This window comes from Polychytrium aggregatum, assembly GCF_025602895.1.
Source record: "Polychytrium aggregatum strain JEL109 chromosome Unknown BJ171scaffold_5, whole genome shotgun sequence".
Lineage (NCBI taxonomy): Eukaryota > Fungi > Chytridiomycota > Chytridiomycetes > Polychytriales > Polychytrium > Polychytrium aggregatum.
This window is the reverse complement of record NW_026516207.1, coordinates 490,286-507,540: the sequence shown is the minus strand read 5'-3', so window position 1 is coordinate 507,540 and position 17,255 is coordinate 490,286. Positions and strand designations below refer to the sequence as shown.

The window sequence follows — 17,255 nt, the reverse complement described above, 5'->3', positions numbered from 1 at the left end:
CGCCTGAACTTGATATTCGCCTGGACTGGCACGCTCTGGATGTGGAGTCACTCGAGACGACTGAAATCCCGCAGATTGTTCACCAGAGAAGTCATGCGACGCAGGAATGACTGGATGTCGACAGCGCAATCAACCACCATCTTCATCACCATCCACCACACACCACACACCACACACATCTCCATGTTGGATCAATCGTGTTCAGTGTCTGGCAGTCCAACAAGACTCGGCCGCAGAACGGAAGGGCAGCGAGACGACACTGATCGATCGGTCTGCCCAGCCAGCACAACATCAGTGGCGGCCGGTGCGGGTGAAGGGACGGACATCGGGATACTCCTCGTCCTTGAGCTCGGTCTCCGCCGCCGTGGGCTGGTCGAGATAGGACACCCGATCCAAGTGGAAGAGACTCTTCCTGACGACCAGCTCGGGCGAGGGACACGGCGTCGGGTAGATCGAGCGAGTGTTGGTGTTGTCGACCCTGAAGGACAGGTCCATCAGCATCCGCATGAACGCAAGCAGGGCGTGGTTATCGGGCGATGGGTTGCGCCAGATGACCGTCCTGAACTTTTCACGGGTATCCAACATGATGATCCAGCCAACGGAATTGGCGATCTCGAAGACACGCTTCTCGGTGATGACACTGCGAGTGAGTGAGTGAGTGAGTGAGTGAGTGAGTGAGTGAGGGGTGGTTGCGATGGCCAACGATGTCCGCCATCAAACATGTCCATCTGCGACCCACTCAATACCAAGCACAGCATCGACTGACACCCACACCCACTCACACTCACACTCCACTCCACGCACTCCTCACCTGTGCTCCGAGTCGCTGATGTGGAACACAAACTTGGACAGCGCCTCCTCCGAGCTGACAATCTCGGCAATCACCTTGGCAACATGGTCGACGGGATCCATGGTCCAAGTGACGGGACTGGCGTTTGCCGGGCAAATGCCGAGCTTGATGCATCCCTCGATGTATCGCCAGATATAGTCGTCTGTGTTGCACACTGGAGGATGGAGTGAACAGGGTGAGAAACAGTGTCGGTCGATGGATGGGTATCGCTCGACACACAAGATCATCAACCCATGGCCAAGTCGAGGGAACGAAGGAGGGAATCTCCACCACATCACCACACCACTACACCACACATCATCACACCACCGCGGCTCACCTCCGTATCCGCTGTCGCCAGCAATCATCGCTGGCCGAATGATGGTTGCAGGCACTCCCCTCGATCGTGCCTTGTTGATCAGCTGCTCAGAGACCCACTTGGTCTGCGAGTAGCCGCCCGACAGGTTCCAGTTGGAGTACATTTTCTCCTCGAGCGGCTTGTCGGAGCCCTTGGCCATGGCAATCGTCCCGATGGTCGAGATGTAGTGCACCACCTTGAGATGGTGCGTCGTGGCCAGCTGCAGCACCGTCACCGTGCTGAGGACGTTTGTTGCCTTGAGCTCGTTGTAGTTGTAGAGCCAGTGCACCTCGGCGGCGTTGTGCACAATCATGTCGGTCTCTTCGCAAATCTCCTTCCATCGCTCGTCCGAGAGTGCCCATCGCTCCTTGGAAACGTCGCCGCGCAGACCAACCCACCGGTCTCGCACGTCATACCACGGATCGTTCTTGTTCCGCGATGCAATCACCAGCCTCGAGGCGTTGGAGTAGGTGCGGAGGAAGGCCAGTTTCTCGGTCTCGGTTCGTGCCAGACAGTAGATCTTGGCCCGAGGGAACTTGTGTGCCAGCTCAAAGATCAGGAATGCTCCGAGGAAGCTGGTTGCACCCGTCAGGACGATGCCGCGGACCTCCTTGGGATAGACAAACGGAGGGAAACCCTCGGCCGTCACACTCGCATCGTCGAGCTTGGCAGCCTCGGCAGCCAGATCGATTGTCGGCGGAATCACCAGCTTGTCGTCGAGAATGTCGACGACCAGCTGGGCGACATCCTTGGGACTCATGCTGTTCGACAGCAGGATCATTGGCGAGATCTCGACACCGTACTCCTCCCTGAGGGCGAGGGCCAGGCGGCCGATGCTCAGCGAGTCAAAGCCGACACCGCCAATGTAAAAGTTGCGGCCGTAGAGACCGGGGTTGTCCAGGATCTGGCTGCTGAACTCGGAGATCTTGAAGGCAATCTTGGTCAAGAACGTTCTGGTGACGATGAGAGCCGGGTACTGGACCGCCTGGCTGTACTGCTCGACGTTCTCGGCGATGCGCTTGAGCTTCTTGAGATCGACCTTGCCCGAGTCGTTGAAGGGGAATGCGTCGAGCTTGAGGCAGTTGTGGACGGGGACCTTGGAGACGTTCAACAGCAAGAACATGTCCTCGACGACTCGGATGATATCGGCCGAGGTCAGTTCGGGGTTGTATCCTCCCTGAGGGATGTAGAGCAAGATGATCTTCCTCTCGGAGGTATAGATGAAGTAGCAATCGACGATGGCTTGTTGCAGGTACTTGTGGACAAGCTCCCTGAGGTAGTTCAGGTCGACATAGACACCGTTGACCTTGATCTTCTGGTCGAATCTGGAGGGTGAGGTGTGAGGTGTGAGGTGTGAGGTGTGAGGTGTGAGGTGTGAGGTGTGAGAATGAGAGTGATAAGTATCCAGCGAGCAAAAGGATCGGAACCAAGAGTGTGGATGGCAGTTCTCATGGATCAAGCACACAATAGTCTCCAGACTCACCTTCCAACAACACTGAACTCCTTGTCGCTGACCATCTCGACCCAGTCCATGGTGCAGACTCGGGGCGAGCCATCCACGAGGAAGCCGAAAGTCGACAGCTTGTCGTTGGGATCGGCGTTGACAAAGTTCGGATGGTCCTTGGCAGGATGTTCGGGATCGACGGCAAAGACCAGGATTCCGCTGTTGGAGTACCGTGGATCGATAATCTCGCCTTTCTCGTCGAAGAGGAGGCAGCGCACGCCAGGTTTGGCCAGCTTGTAGACCAACTTCTCTGGGATGGGACAGTCGGCCGGGATCCGCAAAAATGAATAGGCCCCAATAACTCCTGTCTAGTGAGGGGCTGTGTTTAGTGATTGCCGAATGTTGTGAGAATACAAGCCATCAAGCATGATATGTACCTCGCTTGATCCGTAGCCCAACTGAATTTCGGCACTTGGGAATCTCTCCCTCGTCATGTGGACGACACTCATGGGGATGTGCTCTGAGCCCAATAGGACTTTCTTTGTTTTAGTCCATTTAACTCCTGAGTTCAATGAAGTAGCGGTGTTGATAACGAGTTTCATGAACGAAGGGGTCTGTGAGAAATGGTTTTCTTTAATAGGTGGATAGCACGGGGTCAGAGAAGACTTTGAGCCTGGTACTTACCAGGTAGACATAGTTCACGCCGTCATCCATTATTTGAGCGACATTTTTTGCTTTCTCAACTGCGTGGAATGTTGGCTTTGGAATCCACACCGATCCTCCAAGATTCAAAGAACTGAAGAAAGGGCCCAATGTCGCCACAAATGACGGAGGCTGAGAGTCATCAATGTCAGTATACCCAGCATTGCCCACGTATTAATGCGATATTCGATGTTAAGCATAATTACCTGCATTAGTCCGACGCTACTCTTCAGCATTCCAATAGAGGCTCGACCTGTGATCATTCCAGTGTGTGGGAACTTCATACTGAAATCACGAGCGCAAGCACAGAAGGATCCAGTCAACGAGTGGTGATGTGATCACTTGTGAATGTGAACAAGCATCAGGCGCGACACAGGATCAGAATCCACAGGATCAGAAGCCACAGAAGAACTCACGACTTGGGGATGCCTGTGGGAGCGACGAGGAACCAGGATGCAGGACGAAGGAGTCGGGTTGTGGGTTGGATATGCATCGTCAGCGTATCACTTTCCACATTCACCACACTCACCATCTTACTCTATCCACCACTGCACCATCTGCTTTGCTGCTGGACCATCACCCGACCATCCCACATACCCGTTGTTCCAGAGGTGCACTGGATGGCGACATAATCATCAAGGGGTTCACAGACTTCGAGAGACGGGGGTGGGATGCTGTCCAGCACAGGGAACGTGGTGGCATCGACCAGCGTCACTCCAATGGTGCGGCCAGGCTTGCTGTGGTGGTAGAGGATGTACTTGATGAAGTATCTGTTTCGATTGGAGTCAAGGTCGAGTCAGGTTGGGCACAGAGGTCTCTGGGATGTCAATCTCCTGAGACACATGTGAGACCAGCACAAGTACAAACCTCTCGCACAGAGCCTTGCGAACAGCGGCAGGGAAATTGAGAGCGAGGTTGAGTGTTTTCCTGGATGGCAACAAGGGACAGATGAAACTCGATCCTGGTCATGGCAGGGACAAAGACCGGTTATGTCATGCACAGGCAGACTGACCAGACCAGACCAGACCAGACCAGACCAGACCAGACCAGACCAGACCAGACCAGACCAGACCAGACCAGACCAGACCAGACCAGACCAGAGATACTCACTTGCCAAGCATCCACACAGCAAACGAGAGGATCACCCAGCCAGCGGTCGTCTCGCAGAAGGTGCCGATGACCTCGTGGTCGTCGTCGTTCCAGCCAGGGAGAGTCTTGAGAGCCTGGGCGACCGAATACGCCTGCTTCCACACACGGAGATAGCTGAAGCGCTCCGAGGCGCCGCTCTCGTAGGTGTTGATCAGGAGGGCATCGGGCTCGTCGCGGGCAGTGTTGACGAGGCACTCGACGGGATGGAGCCAGGGGCCGAAGGGATCGGGCGGAGAAGGGAATGTTGGCTGTTGGGAGACAGGGGTCTGCGAGGAGACATCTTGGTCGTCGACCGGGTCTGCGGACCCTCCAAAACAACAGGAGATGGCCCTGAGCATGCCGGGGTTGGGATGGAAGCGACAAAGGTGCCGATGCCAAAGCCAGATGAGGGCAGGGGAGCGAGGAGGGAGCCGAAAGGGCGAAACGAGACAACGATGACGAGGGGAAAGGGCGAGGGGAGCGCCTTTTGTCGGTCTGGGCAGCCAGGAGATGGCGACTTGGTCTGGCTGCTTGCCAGATTGCATTGAGCGAATGCTCTTGCTTCCTCTCAGGGTGCTGAGTCTGCCAGCGTGACCGGCTCTGTGCTTGGGCGGTGGGTCTGGCTGTTGCCCCTCGATGCTGTGCTGTTGCCTCGCCCAGCAAGCTGCTTGCAAATCCACTGTGCGGTCAGCGAACAGTTCACTCGGTGGGAACACAGGTGAGTTTGACACTCGTATGTCTTTGCTTGTGTCTGGCTGGGGGATATTCATTGTGGCCACCAACAGCACAAATCGCACCACAGCACAAATCGCACCACAGCACATATCGCCTCCCTCACCCAGACGAAGAATAATCCGTCCGCAGACCAGGGACAGGCTCGATTTGGTCTCTTGGACAGAGGTTGCTGATGATCTCGGACACCAACTCTGACCAGGATGGTCGGGCCGGGCGATTTGCTCGTCTGGTTCTGGGCTTCTGTGTGCTCAATCCCCCTCCCTCGCGTCCACTGGACATCCCGAAATACAACCCAATGGCTGTCTCTTTGGACAATGCTTGTGTATGGCGGATGGCCGCGGAATTGGCATCAGTGCGGCCCTTGCCAACATGATCATCGTGTGCAGGCCGATTGCAGAGGCCGGAAAACAGCCTCACGTCTGGAGGCACCGTGGTGATTTCATTGATTGCAAGTGATATCACCGTAACGCTGTCGAAGCATGGGGCTGTTCCGTCTCTCCCAGCGCGGTCATCGGATCCGAGCCATGCGCTGAATTCAGGGGGAAATGGGACACCTGCCCACAACCCATTTGTCGGCGTAGTATGCGATGGCATGTCTAACTATGCCATAAGAATAGAACAGATCACTTTGGCAGCCTCCGAGTGAACACCACCGGTCGCAGTGCAGCGATGCGGAAATCGAGGGTGCTGTGTTTGGCCATGATTGCAATGAGTGGGTGGGTGTATTCAGGTCACAGAAAAAATCCACTGTCATGGCTCAAAACGAGATATCCCATTTCATTTTGGACCGACTGTAACATCGACAGCACAGCATCCCACAGCTCCCACGGCGAACACATGCCCGCCCGCCATGCACTTCCCACAAAACAACGACACCATCCCCGGCCAATCGCAGCGCAGGCCTGCAGACATGGTGCCTTTCCTGCGGATGCATAGCCCGCACACCCGGCAGCCGATCAGTCGCCCGGGGTAGTCTCGGATCTGCTTCTTCCAGGCGTCTCTTCCCGACTGCATCCTCTTGGCTCTGTCGATTGTCCACCTGCCTCCCCAAGTTCCATTACCGCCGCTCCTCTGCGCTGCCGTGTGCATCCCTCACCCATCTCCCTGCCGCGATCCACAACCGCCTCCTGCCAAAATGAAGATCATCCGTATCAACGACTCCTCCGAGTTTGACTCTACCGTTAGCCAGGCCGTTCTGGACAACCCCACAAGCCATGTCTTTGTGTTGCTCTTTGGTGAGACTTGTTTCTATCAACGCTGCCGATGCTGCCGATGCTGCCGATGCTGCCGATGCTGCCGATGCTGCCGATGCTGCCGATGCTGCCGATGCTGCCGATGCTGCCGATGCTGCCGATGCTGCCGATGCTGCCGATGCTGCCGATGCTGCCGATGCTGCCCTTCGCCTACTCTCTCGCGCTCGACCATCAAGCATACGGAGCTCTCTGGCTGGTCCTGGCTTGCTGCCGGATTGGATACGAACTCCTCCCTACCGATCGCTGCAGTCTTCGGCCTCGCCGTCGTTCGCCGGTGGGCTGTCCGTCGCCTGGTCGCCTCGAGCGCTAACTCCCTCCCTCCCACCCAACCCGACAGGAACGGAGGAGCCCCAGACCGGCGAATCCTGGTGCCCCGATTGTGTTATTGGTGTGTACCAACGGCCTAGATATCCATATTCTTGTATACGAGCATCTGCTTCGATCTGTCGATCGTCTTTGCGGATAACTGCTCCTTCTGCAATGACATGACTTTCCTCATCGGTTTCTGTGGTCCTCCCCCTCGGTTCTACTCAACCCTTCCCACAGCCGATCCCGTCGTTCGAAGACATATCAGCAAAATCCCGGACTCTATCCTGATCGAGGTCCCTGTCGGTCCCCGTCTGGAGTTCCGCAAGCCCGACAACTTCTACCGAAACCACAAGTCGCTCAATCTTACCGCCATCCCGACCCTCTATCTCTGGAAGCAGGTACGCTGGTCAGCGATATAACACTTCTGACCCGACCTTGCAGCCACCAGCCCGCCACCCGCATTGCGCCAGCCATCTCATCGCTCGACAAACGAAGATGTATCGGCAGTCGGTGGCTGTTCTGATCTCCTGCATGCCGCATGCCTGTCGACTGATTCGTCCTGCTTGTTGACTGACTCGCTCCCTCGATTCCACCGAATCGTCTTGCTTCGCGTGCTCGTGCTTGCGCATGCTTGCGCATGTTTGCGCATGCCTGAAGAGCGGCCCCGCCAAGTCCCTCGTCGAGGTGGAGTGCGCTGACGAGTCCAAGTGGGCCGAATTTGTCAAGGAGCTGTAGCGCATCGCCTATCCCTCGGCCGCTCCTCGGCCATCCTATCGTGTTGCGTTCGTACTGAGCGTGAGCTGTCATCCATACATCCCCGTTGCAACCGCATCGAAGCAAGCCTCGCCCTCGCTCTGTTTGGAAGAATCAACCAGAGGCCACTCTAGAGGCCTGGTGCTTCACCACCCGGCGCTGCGAGTACGGATGGAATCGGGGCTGTATAATGCAAATCGACAAAATGTATTCAGGAATGCGAGCCGAGACAGAATCAGCAACACAGCGAGAGGCATTTCTCTCCAGTCAGTCAGCCAGACAGGCGATCGGCGCAGCAAAGCGGAGGAGATCTGTTGAGCAGAATCGCGTGAGGATGCAGTCAGTAACGGCCCAGCCAGCATGGCAGCGAGCAGGGAATGGGGGCCGCACGCATCAGCAAAGCTCAGGCAAAAGCGAGAATTTTTCTCCATGGATATATATGGTCGGTATTAGCATGGAAATTTGATCATCACAGCTCGCTGAGAGGGGCGCTTGGTGAGCCACCCACGGTCGAGTGCTTACCTTCGCCTTTGGCCAGCGCAACAGGCAGAGGCTGCCTGTCGCCCTCCTGCGGGCTCAAACGGACCGCGACCAACCTGGCCGACGCAAATCCAAGAGCAATCGGCCGGGGTTGTCTGAAAAAAAAGTGCGCTGATCGCAAGCCACACGCGCCGCCTGATCAGGCGCCGGCTCGATCCGTGCGCAGCGCACACTCGAACCGGTCAACAAATCGCGCCACACACACACACACGGTGCACACACACGACACCCGAGCACACAGAACACTGCTGCTGGCAAACTGCAACAAGCCGCACCAAACGGCAACAAACCGCGGCGTTGCGTTCCAGGTGCGATCTTGGAGCAGAGCCTTGGGGGTGCAGGCCCGCAACCCAGGCATCGCTCGGGTCTCCCGCCCTCAGCGACGATCTGCGATCCGCATTCCGCATCTACCGCAGTCTCCCGAGACTGTAGACACCAAGGCATACGCCGCGCTGCAGCTTCTCTCGTGTGTGTCTGCCGCAAGCCCCAAGTGCATTTGCTCTTTCTCTGGTCCCAAGTCCACCAACCAACCAACCAGCCAGCCAGCCAACCGTCGCTCGGGCCTGTTTCCAGGCTTCGTTTCGCCCTCCAGACCTCCTCCTCTCTTTCCTCTGGGTACTGCCGCTGTGATCCGTTCTCTTCCAGCCCCGCGATTCGCCCGCTATGCCTGAGCAGCATGCAGCCGCAGCAAGCTCGTCCTCAAAGGAATCGATGGCGCGGGTGCTCGGGTCCATCGCTGGTGGGCTCCTGGAGCTGCTCCTGTTCCATCCCGTCGATACCATCGCCAAGCGCCTGATGGCCAGCAACCAGACCTACTCGGGCCTCAAGAACGCTTCGCTGCAGGACAAGCTTAATCTCTTGGACTCGGTCATGTTCCACGAGTCGGCCGGAAAGGCGTGGTCGGCTCGCTACAAGTCGCTCTATCCCGGCCTGGGCTTCGCCATGTTCTACAAGGTCACCCAGCGCTGCTACCAGTTTGCCGGGCAGCCGCTCGTCCGGAACTGGCTCGACCGGAAATACAAGAGAAACTTTGACGAAGCTTTTGGCAAGCGCTCGCTCATTGCACAGCACGCTGTCGCAGGCGCAATCACAGGAACTGGAGAAGTGATGTTGCTCCCCCTGGATGCTGTCAAGGTAACTTGACCGGGTCCACTCTTAGTCTGCTCTGGCACTCGATTGTGTCGCCGGTGGGAGTTATCCAACGGCCCAGTGGGCTAATCCAACGGCTGAGTGGATCGCCTGTCTGCTCATCGAGCCTGGGTTGCTGCAAATCATGCTTGGCGATCAGACGCTATCCCAGGCCGAGATTTTCCTGTCCAGCATTCGAGCGCCGTCACGGCCCAGCATGTCTCCCGGACCTGTTTTGATTGCAGCTTGCTCGATTCGTGCAATCCCTCATGTGCTAATTACGCTTTGCCTTCCACCCCGCAACTTCCCCCAACATCGGCATTGGAAGGTCAAGCGCCAAACCGACCGCGGCAAGTCCTCGCTGCCGGGGCTCGGCTCCTTGCACCAACTCTATCGCGGCTCATTCTGGGCGATCATGCGCAATGCCACCGGAGCATCCTCGCTCTTTGGATTCGCCGCTCTTGGCAAGGAACTGTTCTTTGGGCTGTCAGACTATCGCCAGGCAACGCTCTATCAGAACTTTGTGTCGTCTCTGGTGGCTTCGGTCCTCTCCATCACCATCGTTTCGCCCTTTGATGTCGTCAAGACACGCATCCAAGCGGCGCCTCTCGATCGCCCGCAAACAGGCCGTGCGATTTTGCATCACATTGTTGTCAAGGAGGGGTTTTGGGCGTTCTTCCGAGGACTGACGCCCAAGCTGATCGTTGCCGCACCCAAGATCACATTCACCTTCACTGTCGCCCAGACCATCTATCCGTCCATCCTCCAGTGGCTTGAGAAACAGTAGCCAGCCCACCCATCTTCCCAGCTCGAGCACCGGCTCCGGCACCCGCGCGGCACCGATGGACACTCGACGTCCTCGACGTCCTCGTCCGTACCGCCGGCGATCTGCATGCACGATCTCCTCAGGGCTGTTTGATAGGGCTCTTTCCCTCTCATCCACAGGGCCATCACACCAACCCTCTTCCCTTCTCGCTCACTTCTCCTCACCCACCCACTGATAGATCTTGGCACGACCATGCGACTGAAGCAATGGTCGCAGTCCCAGACACACCCCGATTCTCCGCATAGATTGCCCGCACACTTTCGTCGGCACCCGGCTGCCACATAATACCATCTATTGCTGCCTTGTTGGTAGCGCAAGCTGCAGAATCGCAGGCTTCCAGGCGGATCAGACTTTGACTGTCGGGTGGGGTAGGTAGATGGGCAAAGCGGACACAGAGAGGGAGGCGGCTATGACCACTCCTCGATCTTGACTCGCGGCACGACGTTCATGGACATCAGCTCTTGGAAGAGCAGCTTGCATGCATACGGGATCTTGACCGTGGCGACATGCTTGCGGCTGCGGCAATAGGGACAGTAGCCTTGCCAGCCGCCAAGCAGGCCGCATTCCTGGCAAACCTCGACATCGTAGGCATCCGACGAGAACAGCAGACGCTCCATCAGCAGCGACGCAGCACCGTGGCCGATGAGACAGTCGCGCTCCATCTCTCCGACACGGAGACCGCCTTCCTTGGATCGACCTTCCGTTGGCTGGCGCGTGAGCACGGCCCGGGGGCCGCTGTGGAATAGAGCAAAGCATCAGCAGTGATTTCCGGGTACAGATCGGTACCAGTGCAAACCTTGGCATCCGGCGCTTTATCCTCCGCAGGCTGCCCGACATACCGAGAGCGCGCATGCATCTTGTCCATGACCATGTGCTTGAGCTTCTGATAGTAAACCGGACCAAAGAAGATGTATGCAGAGAGCGGCTCGCCCGTGATGCCGGAGGTGACATAGTCCTTGCCAGAGTAGCTGAAGCCGTTCTGGATCAGGATGCGTGACATGTCCTCGACCTTACTGCCGCCAAAGCACTACACACCATCAATCGCGGTTAGAGCTGGAGCCAGTCCATCATGTTTGCTGCAGTGTAGCGCGGCGTGGCATGGCTGACCGTCGAAAGCGCCACTCCGGTAGTCGTTCTTTTGCCGAGAGAGAACCCACCGTTCCGTATTGGACCTTGCCAGCGAGGACGCCGGCCTTTCCAGCAAGCAACTCGATCATTTTCCCGACGGTCATACGCGATGGGAAGCCGTGCGGGTTCATGATGATGTCCGGACAAATGCCAAGGTCGGTGAAAGGCATGTCCTCTTGCTGGACAATAATGCCACAGACACCCTTCTGTCCGTGGCGGGAGGAGAACTTATCGCCCAGCTCGGGGCGGCGGGTCTGGCGAACAAGAACCTTGACCAGCATCTGGTCCTCCTCATTGGTGGTCAAGAGTACCTGGCGTTGTCATCATGGCAGATCGAGAGCAACATCAGTTACTACGGCGAAAAGTGCAGCGGCATCGCGGCGCTCTGGAGAGCGGTAGTAAATCACAGCTATCGCCGATCCTCTCTCGTACCTGATCAACGGCGCCGTCGCACGGATACTTGTAGGATTCCATCGCAGGCTTGTAGGTCACCGTGGTCATGTCCCCGTCCGAGCGGCCATCCATGGCAGCGGTCTCGACCGGCGACTGTTTGTTGATAAGGATGTTGCCTTTTTTGCAGATTTCTCCAACATGCGCCAAGCCGTCAAGATCGATTGCTTCGTAGCGGGGGTCGATAACGACCTCGTCTGGCTGGACGTCGGGCGGGCCAAGCAGACGATCGTAGGTGCGGTTGGGATAGGTTTTGATCATGGTGCTGAACTTGCGCATGACCTGACAGCGACCAAAGCCTCGATCGATCGACGCCTGCGTTGCAATGCAGAGCCTATCAGTTAGCTGGCTATCGCAGTGTCCCTGGTGTGAACACGGACCGAGCCAAAAGTCTGGCTACACATTGACTAGTGCGATTCCGACGACAAAGCAGCTGCCTACCTTGTTCAGGACCAGGGCGTCTTCGATATCGTAGCCACTGTAACTCATAACAGCAACCGTGGCGTTTTGTCCAGCCGGGAGCTTGTCGTAGCCTATCAGCTCGATGGTGCGTGTGCGGACCATCGGATGGTGCGGGTACACCATGAGATAGAGCAGCGTGTCGATGCGGGTCAGCTGGTTGTAGGCGATGGCGCCGATTGCTTGTTTGCCCATAGCGCACTGATAGGTGTTGCGCGGGGACTGATTGTGGTGAGGATACGGAATCAGCCCGGCCACAGCTCCAAGGAGAGTAAAGGTGGCAATTTCGAGATGCTGCGTGTTAGGCAGGCCGCTTGGATCCTCGGTTTTGCTGCCCCACTTGTGCGCAAAATCTGGATCGCGGCTTTCGCTGTAGACAATATCGGCTTCATATACAGCAATATCGCTGTCGCCAGCTTCATTGACGTCGAGGTACTCGACTTTGCCCTCGACAACGAGGTCGTTGAAAGTGCGGAAGCCCATCATGACATCACGGATGTCGCTGGCGTTCACCTTGGACTTGCCTTTCTCGACAATGATGAGTGGGCGGCAGACTCGCCCGGCGTCGCTCGAGATATGGAGGACGCTCTGCAGCACGTTGCGATAGACCGACACAAAGGCGCCGACGCGGCCAGCCCGACGCAGCCGCCGGAAATCACGCACAAACTTGTCGGGCAGGCGATGGACGCCCAAGATCACACCGTTGAGGTAGACCAAGTATGTGCCTGGGCGATACAGGTCTGCGCCCGTGAGCATGTTGATGTCTTCGACGCCAAGGGCAAAGGCGAGGGCTCGCACAGGCTCAGACGGCGAGTCAGTGGTGATGTGGGTCATCAGCGCCAAATTCTTGACAAGACCACAGGCCTCTCCTTCGGGCGTATCCGAGGGACAGATGACGCCCCATTGCGAGGTCTACAAGTTGGCAAGGGCGACACGAGAAGAGGGGGGGAGAAGCGATGTGGCGCTTAGTGATCGGAAAATGCAGCTGACCGTGGAGGTGGTGACAGGAATGCAAGACACTATCTACATGGACTGGCGGCGAGGCAGATACGCCGGCGCACGGGACTCTCACCTGCAAACTACGCGGTCCGCTGACTTTTCGAGACTTTTCAAACTGGCTGGAAATACGCGTGAGCATACCCAGGGCCGAGACATAGCTGAGGCGAGATAACACGTGCGTGACCCCTGCCTTCTCCATCTTGAACCGCTTGACGCTCCAGTTGCCCGTGGAGATGGCCTTGAAGAGACCATCGGTGATGTATCTAGAGCGACCTGTGACGGTGGTTATGGCGTCGTACTGCTTGGTGCGATTGGTTCTCCTCAACTCCTTGTCGATACCCATTTTGAGCTGGTCGATCCACGACTTGAACAGATCTTCGAAAAGCAGTGAAATCATCTGACCGGCGCTGTGGGAAGAGCGGTAGGAAATGGTAAGAACACCAGCATTGCTATGACAACAGGCGTCCGTATATGGACTCGGCATTCCTATTCATGGAATAAGACGTGTGGCGGGAGCCGTGTGTCGTCACATGCAACAAAGCAACTCAATAGGAATGAGTGCGTCGACAAAAGATGGATGCGCTGCCTACAGCTCGAGACGCTTGTTGCCGATAAAGTCACGATCGTCGACAATGCCACCCTCACGGATGGCCTGGAGGACTCTCCGAATCATCGTGGCCAGGTAAATCGCCTTGGGTCGCACGTTGTATCGCCCGTCCCGCTCTTCACACGGAATGTGGGCGATGAAGCTCGTTGCCAGGTACTCCTTTGCCTCCTCGACGTTGCTCTTGCGGGGCGTAAAGGTTTTCTTGAAGGACATGGAAGGCTTGACTTTGGAGCCAAGCGAGTCTAGGGCTTGTGTCTGAGTGAAGATCTCGAGCTTGGAGATTTCCTCGAGGGACGGTGACAGCAGAGTGAGGTACTCGGGGTCTTCACCACAGATGAGCTCGGCGATCTCACGATCCGAGTCGATTCCAAGGGCCTGTGTGCGACGTTGGGGGCAGGTAAGTAGACGAGTACAGCAATGCAATGCAGCACAACACAACGCAACGTAGCGCTCGGCGCCCCAAACCCCGTCCTCTCTCAGCAGTCCACCACGCCCACATACCTTCATGATCGTGATGACGGAGACATCGGCAGTCAGGCTGTTGTGCTTGAGAATGATTTTTCCGGTCGCGGGGACGTACAGGATCGTGGTCTTACTCTTCCGCTCAACGGTTGAACTCGTGACGCTGGCGCCGATTCCACCGGTCCGGTCGTTTTCAACGATGATTCTGTTGTTGGACATTTGCTCCTGGATCAGAATGACCTTTTCTGTACCACGGATGATGAAATAGCCGCCTGTGTGTGGAGGGGGATCGCCCTGGTGTCAGCCCAGATACCACGGCCCGCTTTCGGTGAAGGCGGCGACGGAGATTCCTGGCACATACCGGGGTCGAGAGGACACTCCTTCATCTGCACCATTTCCTCGGGCGACTTTTTGTAGAGAACACAGGGCTTGCTGCGGAGCATTATGGGCATCCTGCCAATATCGATGTTGTTTTTCTTGATGATTTGCTTGTTGCGGACATACTCCACATCTACAACGATCGTTCCGGCATAGGTGATATCTCGCAGACGACACTCCTGCGGAGTCAGAGGCACCTGGATGCCCCGCTGGGTATCGTAGGTCGATGGGACCAGCACGCGGATGTCGTTGAATCTGCAGCGCCAGCGGCGTGTTGGTGAGGAGGGCTCGATGTGGGGCTGCTCTCCAGGCTGCATTCGCTTGGCGCCGCACGAACAAGCCGTTCTGCGGCTCCTCCAGAGACCACCACGCCGCTTCCGTGCTGGAGGGTCGAATCCATAGCACCCTGGCTGCAATGTCCGCCCACAGATCCGCGAACGCCCCCACGCCATACGTACTTGAGATAGAAGACCCGGTCGACATCGCTTTCGATGCGGTTGTTGGCTCTCAGGATCTCTTTGATTCCAGTCTCGACAAAATAGTTGTATGAATCGACGTGCTGCTGGATCAGGCCCTTGGTCTGCAGAAAGGCAGGCAGCAGCCGCCATTTGTCCTGGGATGCCGCGTCGACAGATACAGGGGTGGTTAAGCAGGCGCCTCAACCGGACACACGGGCCGATCGATCGGTGAACCAGCGGCCGGATGAATCCATCGCTGACGATGCATCCAGTCCGACAGCCAGCAAAGCCGCCAGATCAATGGTGGGCAACCTCCGCATCCAGCAGCCCGGCATTGTGCCTCCTGCGATCACCCGCGGCGGGAGATCGTCCTCTTGACCTGCAGCCGCTCGCCCAGTTCGGTATTGCCGAGCAGTCGTAGAGGCCGCCTTGGCCGTAACCGCTCTTCCACTTTTCCCCTCGCCTTTGTCGCTTCATAGGATTGGCGCATTTGGCTGAGCTTGGCTTTTGGTGAGTGGATCCTACCTCGATCTTGTCGACAGGATCGACCATGTTCTTGCCCCAATATCGCATATCGTCGCGGCCGACGACATCGTTTTCAAATATGGACCACCCTTTGCCTCGGCCGATTCGGTCGGCCTTTTCTTTGGCTGCATCGGCAGCGGCGGCAGACGAGGCTGCTCCGGCTGGTGCCACTCGGTTCATGGACGGGCTCTGGCAAACAGAGGGAAGGGCTTCAGGGCGGATGGGCGACGATCGGCTGCTTGTGTTGCTAGCGTGAGGGCGACAACAGATGGCCTCGGGTGCAGCCGAGCAGGATGGATGACCGACAAGGGGGGATGATAGGCCAACAGGCTCGGTCGGGCGTCGCCGTGCGCTTGCAAACGAGCACGACCAGCAAGAGGACAGTGCAAAACCCGCCTGCAAAAAAAATGTCTTTGGAACCAGGCGCGCGCCACATGGCAAGCCGTCTTTTGACCAGCAGGCGGGCTTGGCCACCAGCACCAGGCGATCTGCCCGACACCGGCTTGCTTCCCCATCTGGCCAGCACCGCCAGCTCTCCAAGCATTGGTCTGCGCAAGCTCCTCGACTCGAACAACACCGACGCCTCGATACTTGACCATCACCAGCACCGGCACTATTCGCACAGATCCCCCTCCTCCTCTCCCTCCTCCTCCTCCACACCAACAAATGCCTCCTGCTGCACCCTGGCAGGTCGAGAGCCTCAACGGCGATGACTCGGTCTCCAAGAAAGATATCGCCACCTTCCTGCAAACCCATGCAACCGCTCAATTCCTGAAGGATCGCAAGCTGCACGGCAAGCTCGCCAACGTCACCAAGGCGAGCAAGCGGGAGGAGCTGGTTGCCGCATACAGCGCCCTGTTTGAGCTCGAGGCCTTCCGCCCGGATGGACAGCCGCTCGAAGAGGCCCTCGCCGAGATCACCGATGCCCCAGCTGTCCCTGAGACGACCAAGACCGAGAAGAAAAAGATTACCGAAGCCGTCGAGCCTCCCAGGTACACCAAGACGATCCTCTCCAAAGGCGATGGCGAGCGGTATCCGCGAAAGGGCCAGAACGTCGGCTGCTTCTACACTGGCTTTCTGCCGGACGGATCTGTCTTTGACACTAACATCCCCAAGGGCAAGAAGAAGCCGGTCCAGCTGAGATTCAAAGGTAGGGCCTGCCTGAGTGCCGGATCCGAGCTCGGCATTTTCGCTGGCGCCGAGGCAGCGAGCAGCCCTCCATCCTGGTGTCTCTGTCCTCCGCCGCTGACTCGACTCTGCTTCCTCTATCGCCGGTCCGGAATCAGTCGGCAACGGACGAGTCATTCGCGGATGGGACGAGGCTCTCATGACCATGTCTTGCGGCGAGAAGGCCAGGCTGGTGATCGAGAGTGACTGGGCCTATGGCAAGAAGGGAAATCCGGAGGCCGGCATTCCTCCCAACACGCCACTGACTTTTGAGGTCGAGCTGGTGAGCATTGACTGATCGGCGCAGTCGAATAGGCTGTCGGGTTTGTCGAATAGATCGTCTGTGCAATCCGCCTCGATGATGCAGCGACGCCTCCGCCCGAGTCAGCAAAAGATGACAGGGGGAGAGGCGATACCGAGCAATAGGAATCGAATGAGAGGGATCATCTCTCGGTCGACAGCGATGCAGCAGCGGACGAGAGTTGGATGGATGCATCGACACATCGCGTGCGGCCTTTGCCCTCCTGAGTTGCCGCAGCGGTCACTTCTGTGGAGATCAGCATTGGAGCGCACTCCATTCCGTTCAAGACAGGATTGACAAAGGAAGACAATGCTTG

The 17,255-nt window shown here is 57.3% G+C and overlaps 5 protein-coding genes across 5 annotated transcripts; 3 read left to right on the top strand and 2 right to left on the bottom strand.

Moving 5' to 3' along the window:
* Positions 1-41: 41 nt before the first annotated feature.
* Positions 42-5,003, bottom strand: BJ171DRAFT_596000 (male sterility protein-domain-containing protein). Its single transcript, XM_053114646.1, has 11 exons — positions 4,444-5,003; positions 4,201-4,260; positions 3,931-4,103; positions 3,750-3,762; positions 3,540-3,618; positions 3,316-3,465; positions 3,069-3,245; positions 2,671-2,999; positions 1,170-2,512; positions 812-1,004; positions 42-640 (listed from the first exon to the last, which is right to left on the bottom strand). The coding sequence occupies exons 1-11, from the start codon at positions 4,818-4,820 to the stop codon at positions 292-294; spliced, it is 3,243 nt and encodes a 1,080-aa protein (XP_052970275.1). The 5' UTR covers positions 4,821-5,003; the 3' UTR covers positions 42-291.
* Positions 5,004-6,106: 1,103 nt separating this feature from the next.
* BJ171DRAFT_236136 (uncharacterized protein) lies at positions 6,107-7,727 on the top strand. Its single transcript, XM_053106582.1, has 4 exons — positions 6,107-6,431; positions 6,787-6,837; positions 6,996-7,156; positions 7,416-7,727. The coding sequence occupies exons 1-4, from the start codon at positions 6,332-6,334 to the stop codon at positions 7,491-7,493; spliced, it is 390 nt and encodes a 129-aa protein (XP_052970274.1). The 5' UTR covers positions 6,107-6,331; the 3' UTR covers positions 7,494-7,727.
* A 504-nt stretch (positions 7,728-8,231) lies between these two features.
* Positions 8,232-10,280, top strand: BJ171DRAFT_561260 (mitochondrial carrier domain-containing protein). The gene is made up of 2 exons (XM_053113229.1): positions 8,232-9,185; positions 9,508-10,280. Exons 1-2 carry the CDS (start codon positions 8,715-8,717, stop codon positions 9,964-9,966), a joined length of 930 nt encoding a protein of 309 aa, XP_052970273.1. The 5' UTR covers positions 8,232-8,714; the 3' UTR covers positions 9,967-10,280.
* On the bottom strand, positions 10,281-15,842 carry BJ171DRAFT_490567 (uncharacterized protein). Its single transcript, XM_053109627.1, has 11 exons — positions 15,472-15,842; positions 14,947-15,101; positions 14,472-14,743; positions 14,150-14,382; positions 13,632-14,023; positions 13,115-13,448; positions 12,025-12,954; positions 11,566-11,898; positions 11,163-11,444; positions 10,845-11,032; positions 10,281-10,740 (listed from the first exon to the last, which is right to left on the bottom strand). Exons 1-11 carry the CDS (start codon positions 15,649-15,651, stop codon positions 10,413-10,415), a joined length of 3,627 nt encoding a protein of 1,208 aa, XP_052970272.1. The 5' UTR covers positions 15,652-15,842; the 3' UTR covers positions 10,281-10,412.
* Positions 15,843-15,924: 82 nt separating this feature from the next.
* Positions 15,925-17,151, top strand: BJ171DRAFT_438485 (uncharacterized protein). The gene is made up of 2 exons (XM_053107999.1): positions 15,925-16,621; positions 16,758-17,151. Exons 1-2 carry the CDS (start codon positions 16,138-16,140, stop codon positions 16,934-16,936), a joined length of 663 nt encoding a protein of 220 aa, XP_052970271.1. The 5' UTR covers positions 15,925-16,137; the 3' UTR covers positions 16,937-17,151.
* The last annotated feature ends 104 nt before the right edge of the window (positions 17,152-17,255 follow it).

What these genes read in the sequence shown, in the direction of transcription:
- BJ171DRAFT_596000 (XM_053114646.1), bottom strand. Translation starts at nt 4,820, where the DNA reads ATGCTCAGGGCCATCTCCTGTTGTTTTGGAGGGTCCGCAGACCCGGTC. An exon ending in GAGTTCAGTGTTGTTGGAAG is followed by an intron (nt 2,513 to 2,670) that starts GTGAGTCTGGAG and finishes CTCACCCTCCAG; the next exon opens with ATTCGACCAGAAGATCAAGG. An exon ending in ATCAGCGACTCGGAGCACAG is followed by an intron (nt 641 to 811) that starts GTGAGGAGTGCG and finishes ACTCACTCGCAG; the next exon opens with TGTCATCACCGAGAAGCGTG.
- BJ171DRAFT_236136 (XM_053106582.1), top strand. Translation starts at nt 6,332, where the DNA reads ATGAAGATCATCCGTATCAACGACTCCTCCGAGTTTGACTCTACCGTT. An exon ending in GTGCCCCGATTGTGTTATTG is followed by an intron (nt 6,838 to 6,995) that starts GTGTGTACCAAC and finishes CCCTTCCCACAG; the next exon opens with CCGATCCCGTCGTTCGAAGA. An exon ending in CCCTCTATCTCTGGAAGCAG is followed by an intron (nt 7,157 to 7,415) that starts GTACGCTGGTCA and finishes GCATGCCTGAAG; the next exon opens with AGCGGCCCCGCCAAGTCCCT.
- BJ171DRAFT_561260 (XM_053113229.1), top strand. Translation starts at nt 8,715, where the DNA reads ATGCCTGAGCAGCATGCAGCCGCAGCAAGCTCGTCCTCAAAGGAATCG. An exon ending in TCCCCCTGGATGCTGTCAAG is followed by an intron (nt 9,186 to 9,507) that starts GTAACTTGACCG and finishes CGGCATTGGAAG; the next exon opens with GTCAAGCGCCAAACCGACCG.
- BJ171DRAFT_490567 (XM_053109627.1), bottom strand. Translation starts at nt 15,651, where the DNA reads ATGAACCGAGTGGCACCAGCCGGAGCAGCCTCGTCTGCCGCCGCTGCC. An exon ending in GGAGTGTCCTCTCGACCCCG is followed by an intron (nt 14,383 to 14,471) that starts GTATGTGCCAGG and finishes CTCCACACACAG; the next exon opens with GCGGCTATTTCATCATCCGT. An exon ending in AAGATGCATGCGCGCTCTCG is followed by an intron (nt 10,741 to 10,844) that starts GTATGTCGGGCA and finishes TCTATTCCACAG; the next exon opens with CGGCCCCCGGGCCGTGCTCA.
- BJ171DRAFT_438485 (XM_053107999.1), top strand. Translation starts at nt 16,138, where the DNA reads ATGCCTCCTGCTGCACCCTGGCAGGTCGAGAGCCTCAACGGCGATGAC. An exon ending in GGTCCAGCTGAGATTCAAAG is followed by an intron (nt 16,622 to 16,757) that starts GTAGGGCCTGCC and finishes GTCCGGAATCAG; the next exon opens with TCGGCAACGGACGAGTCATT.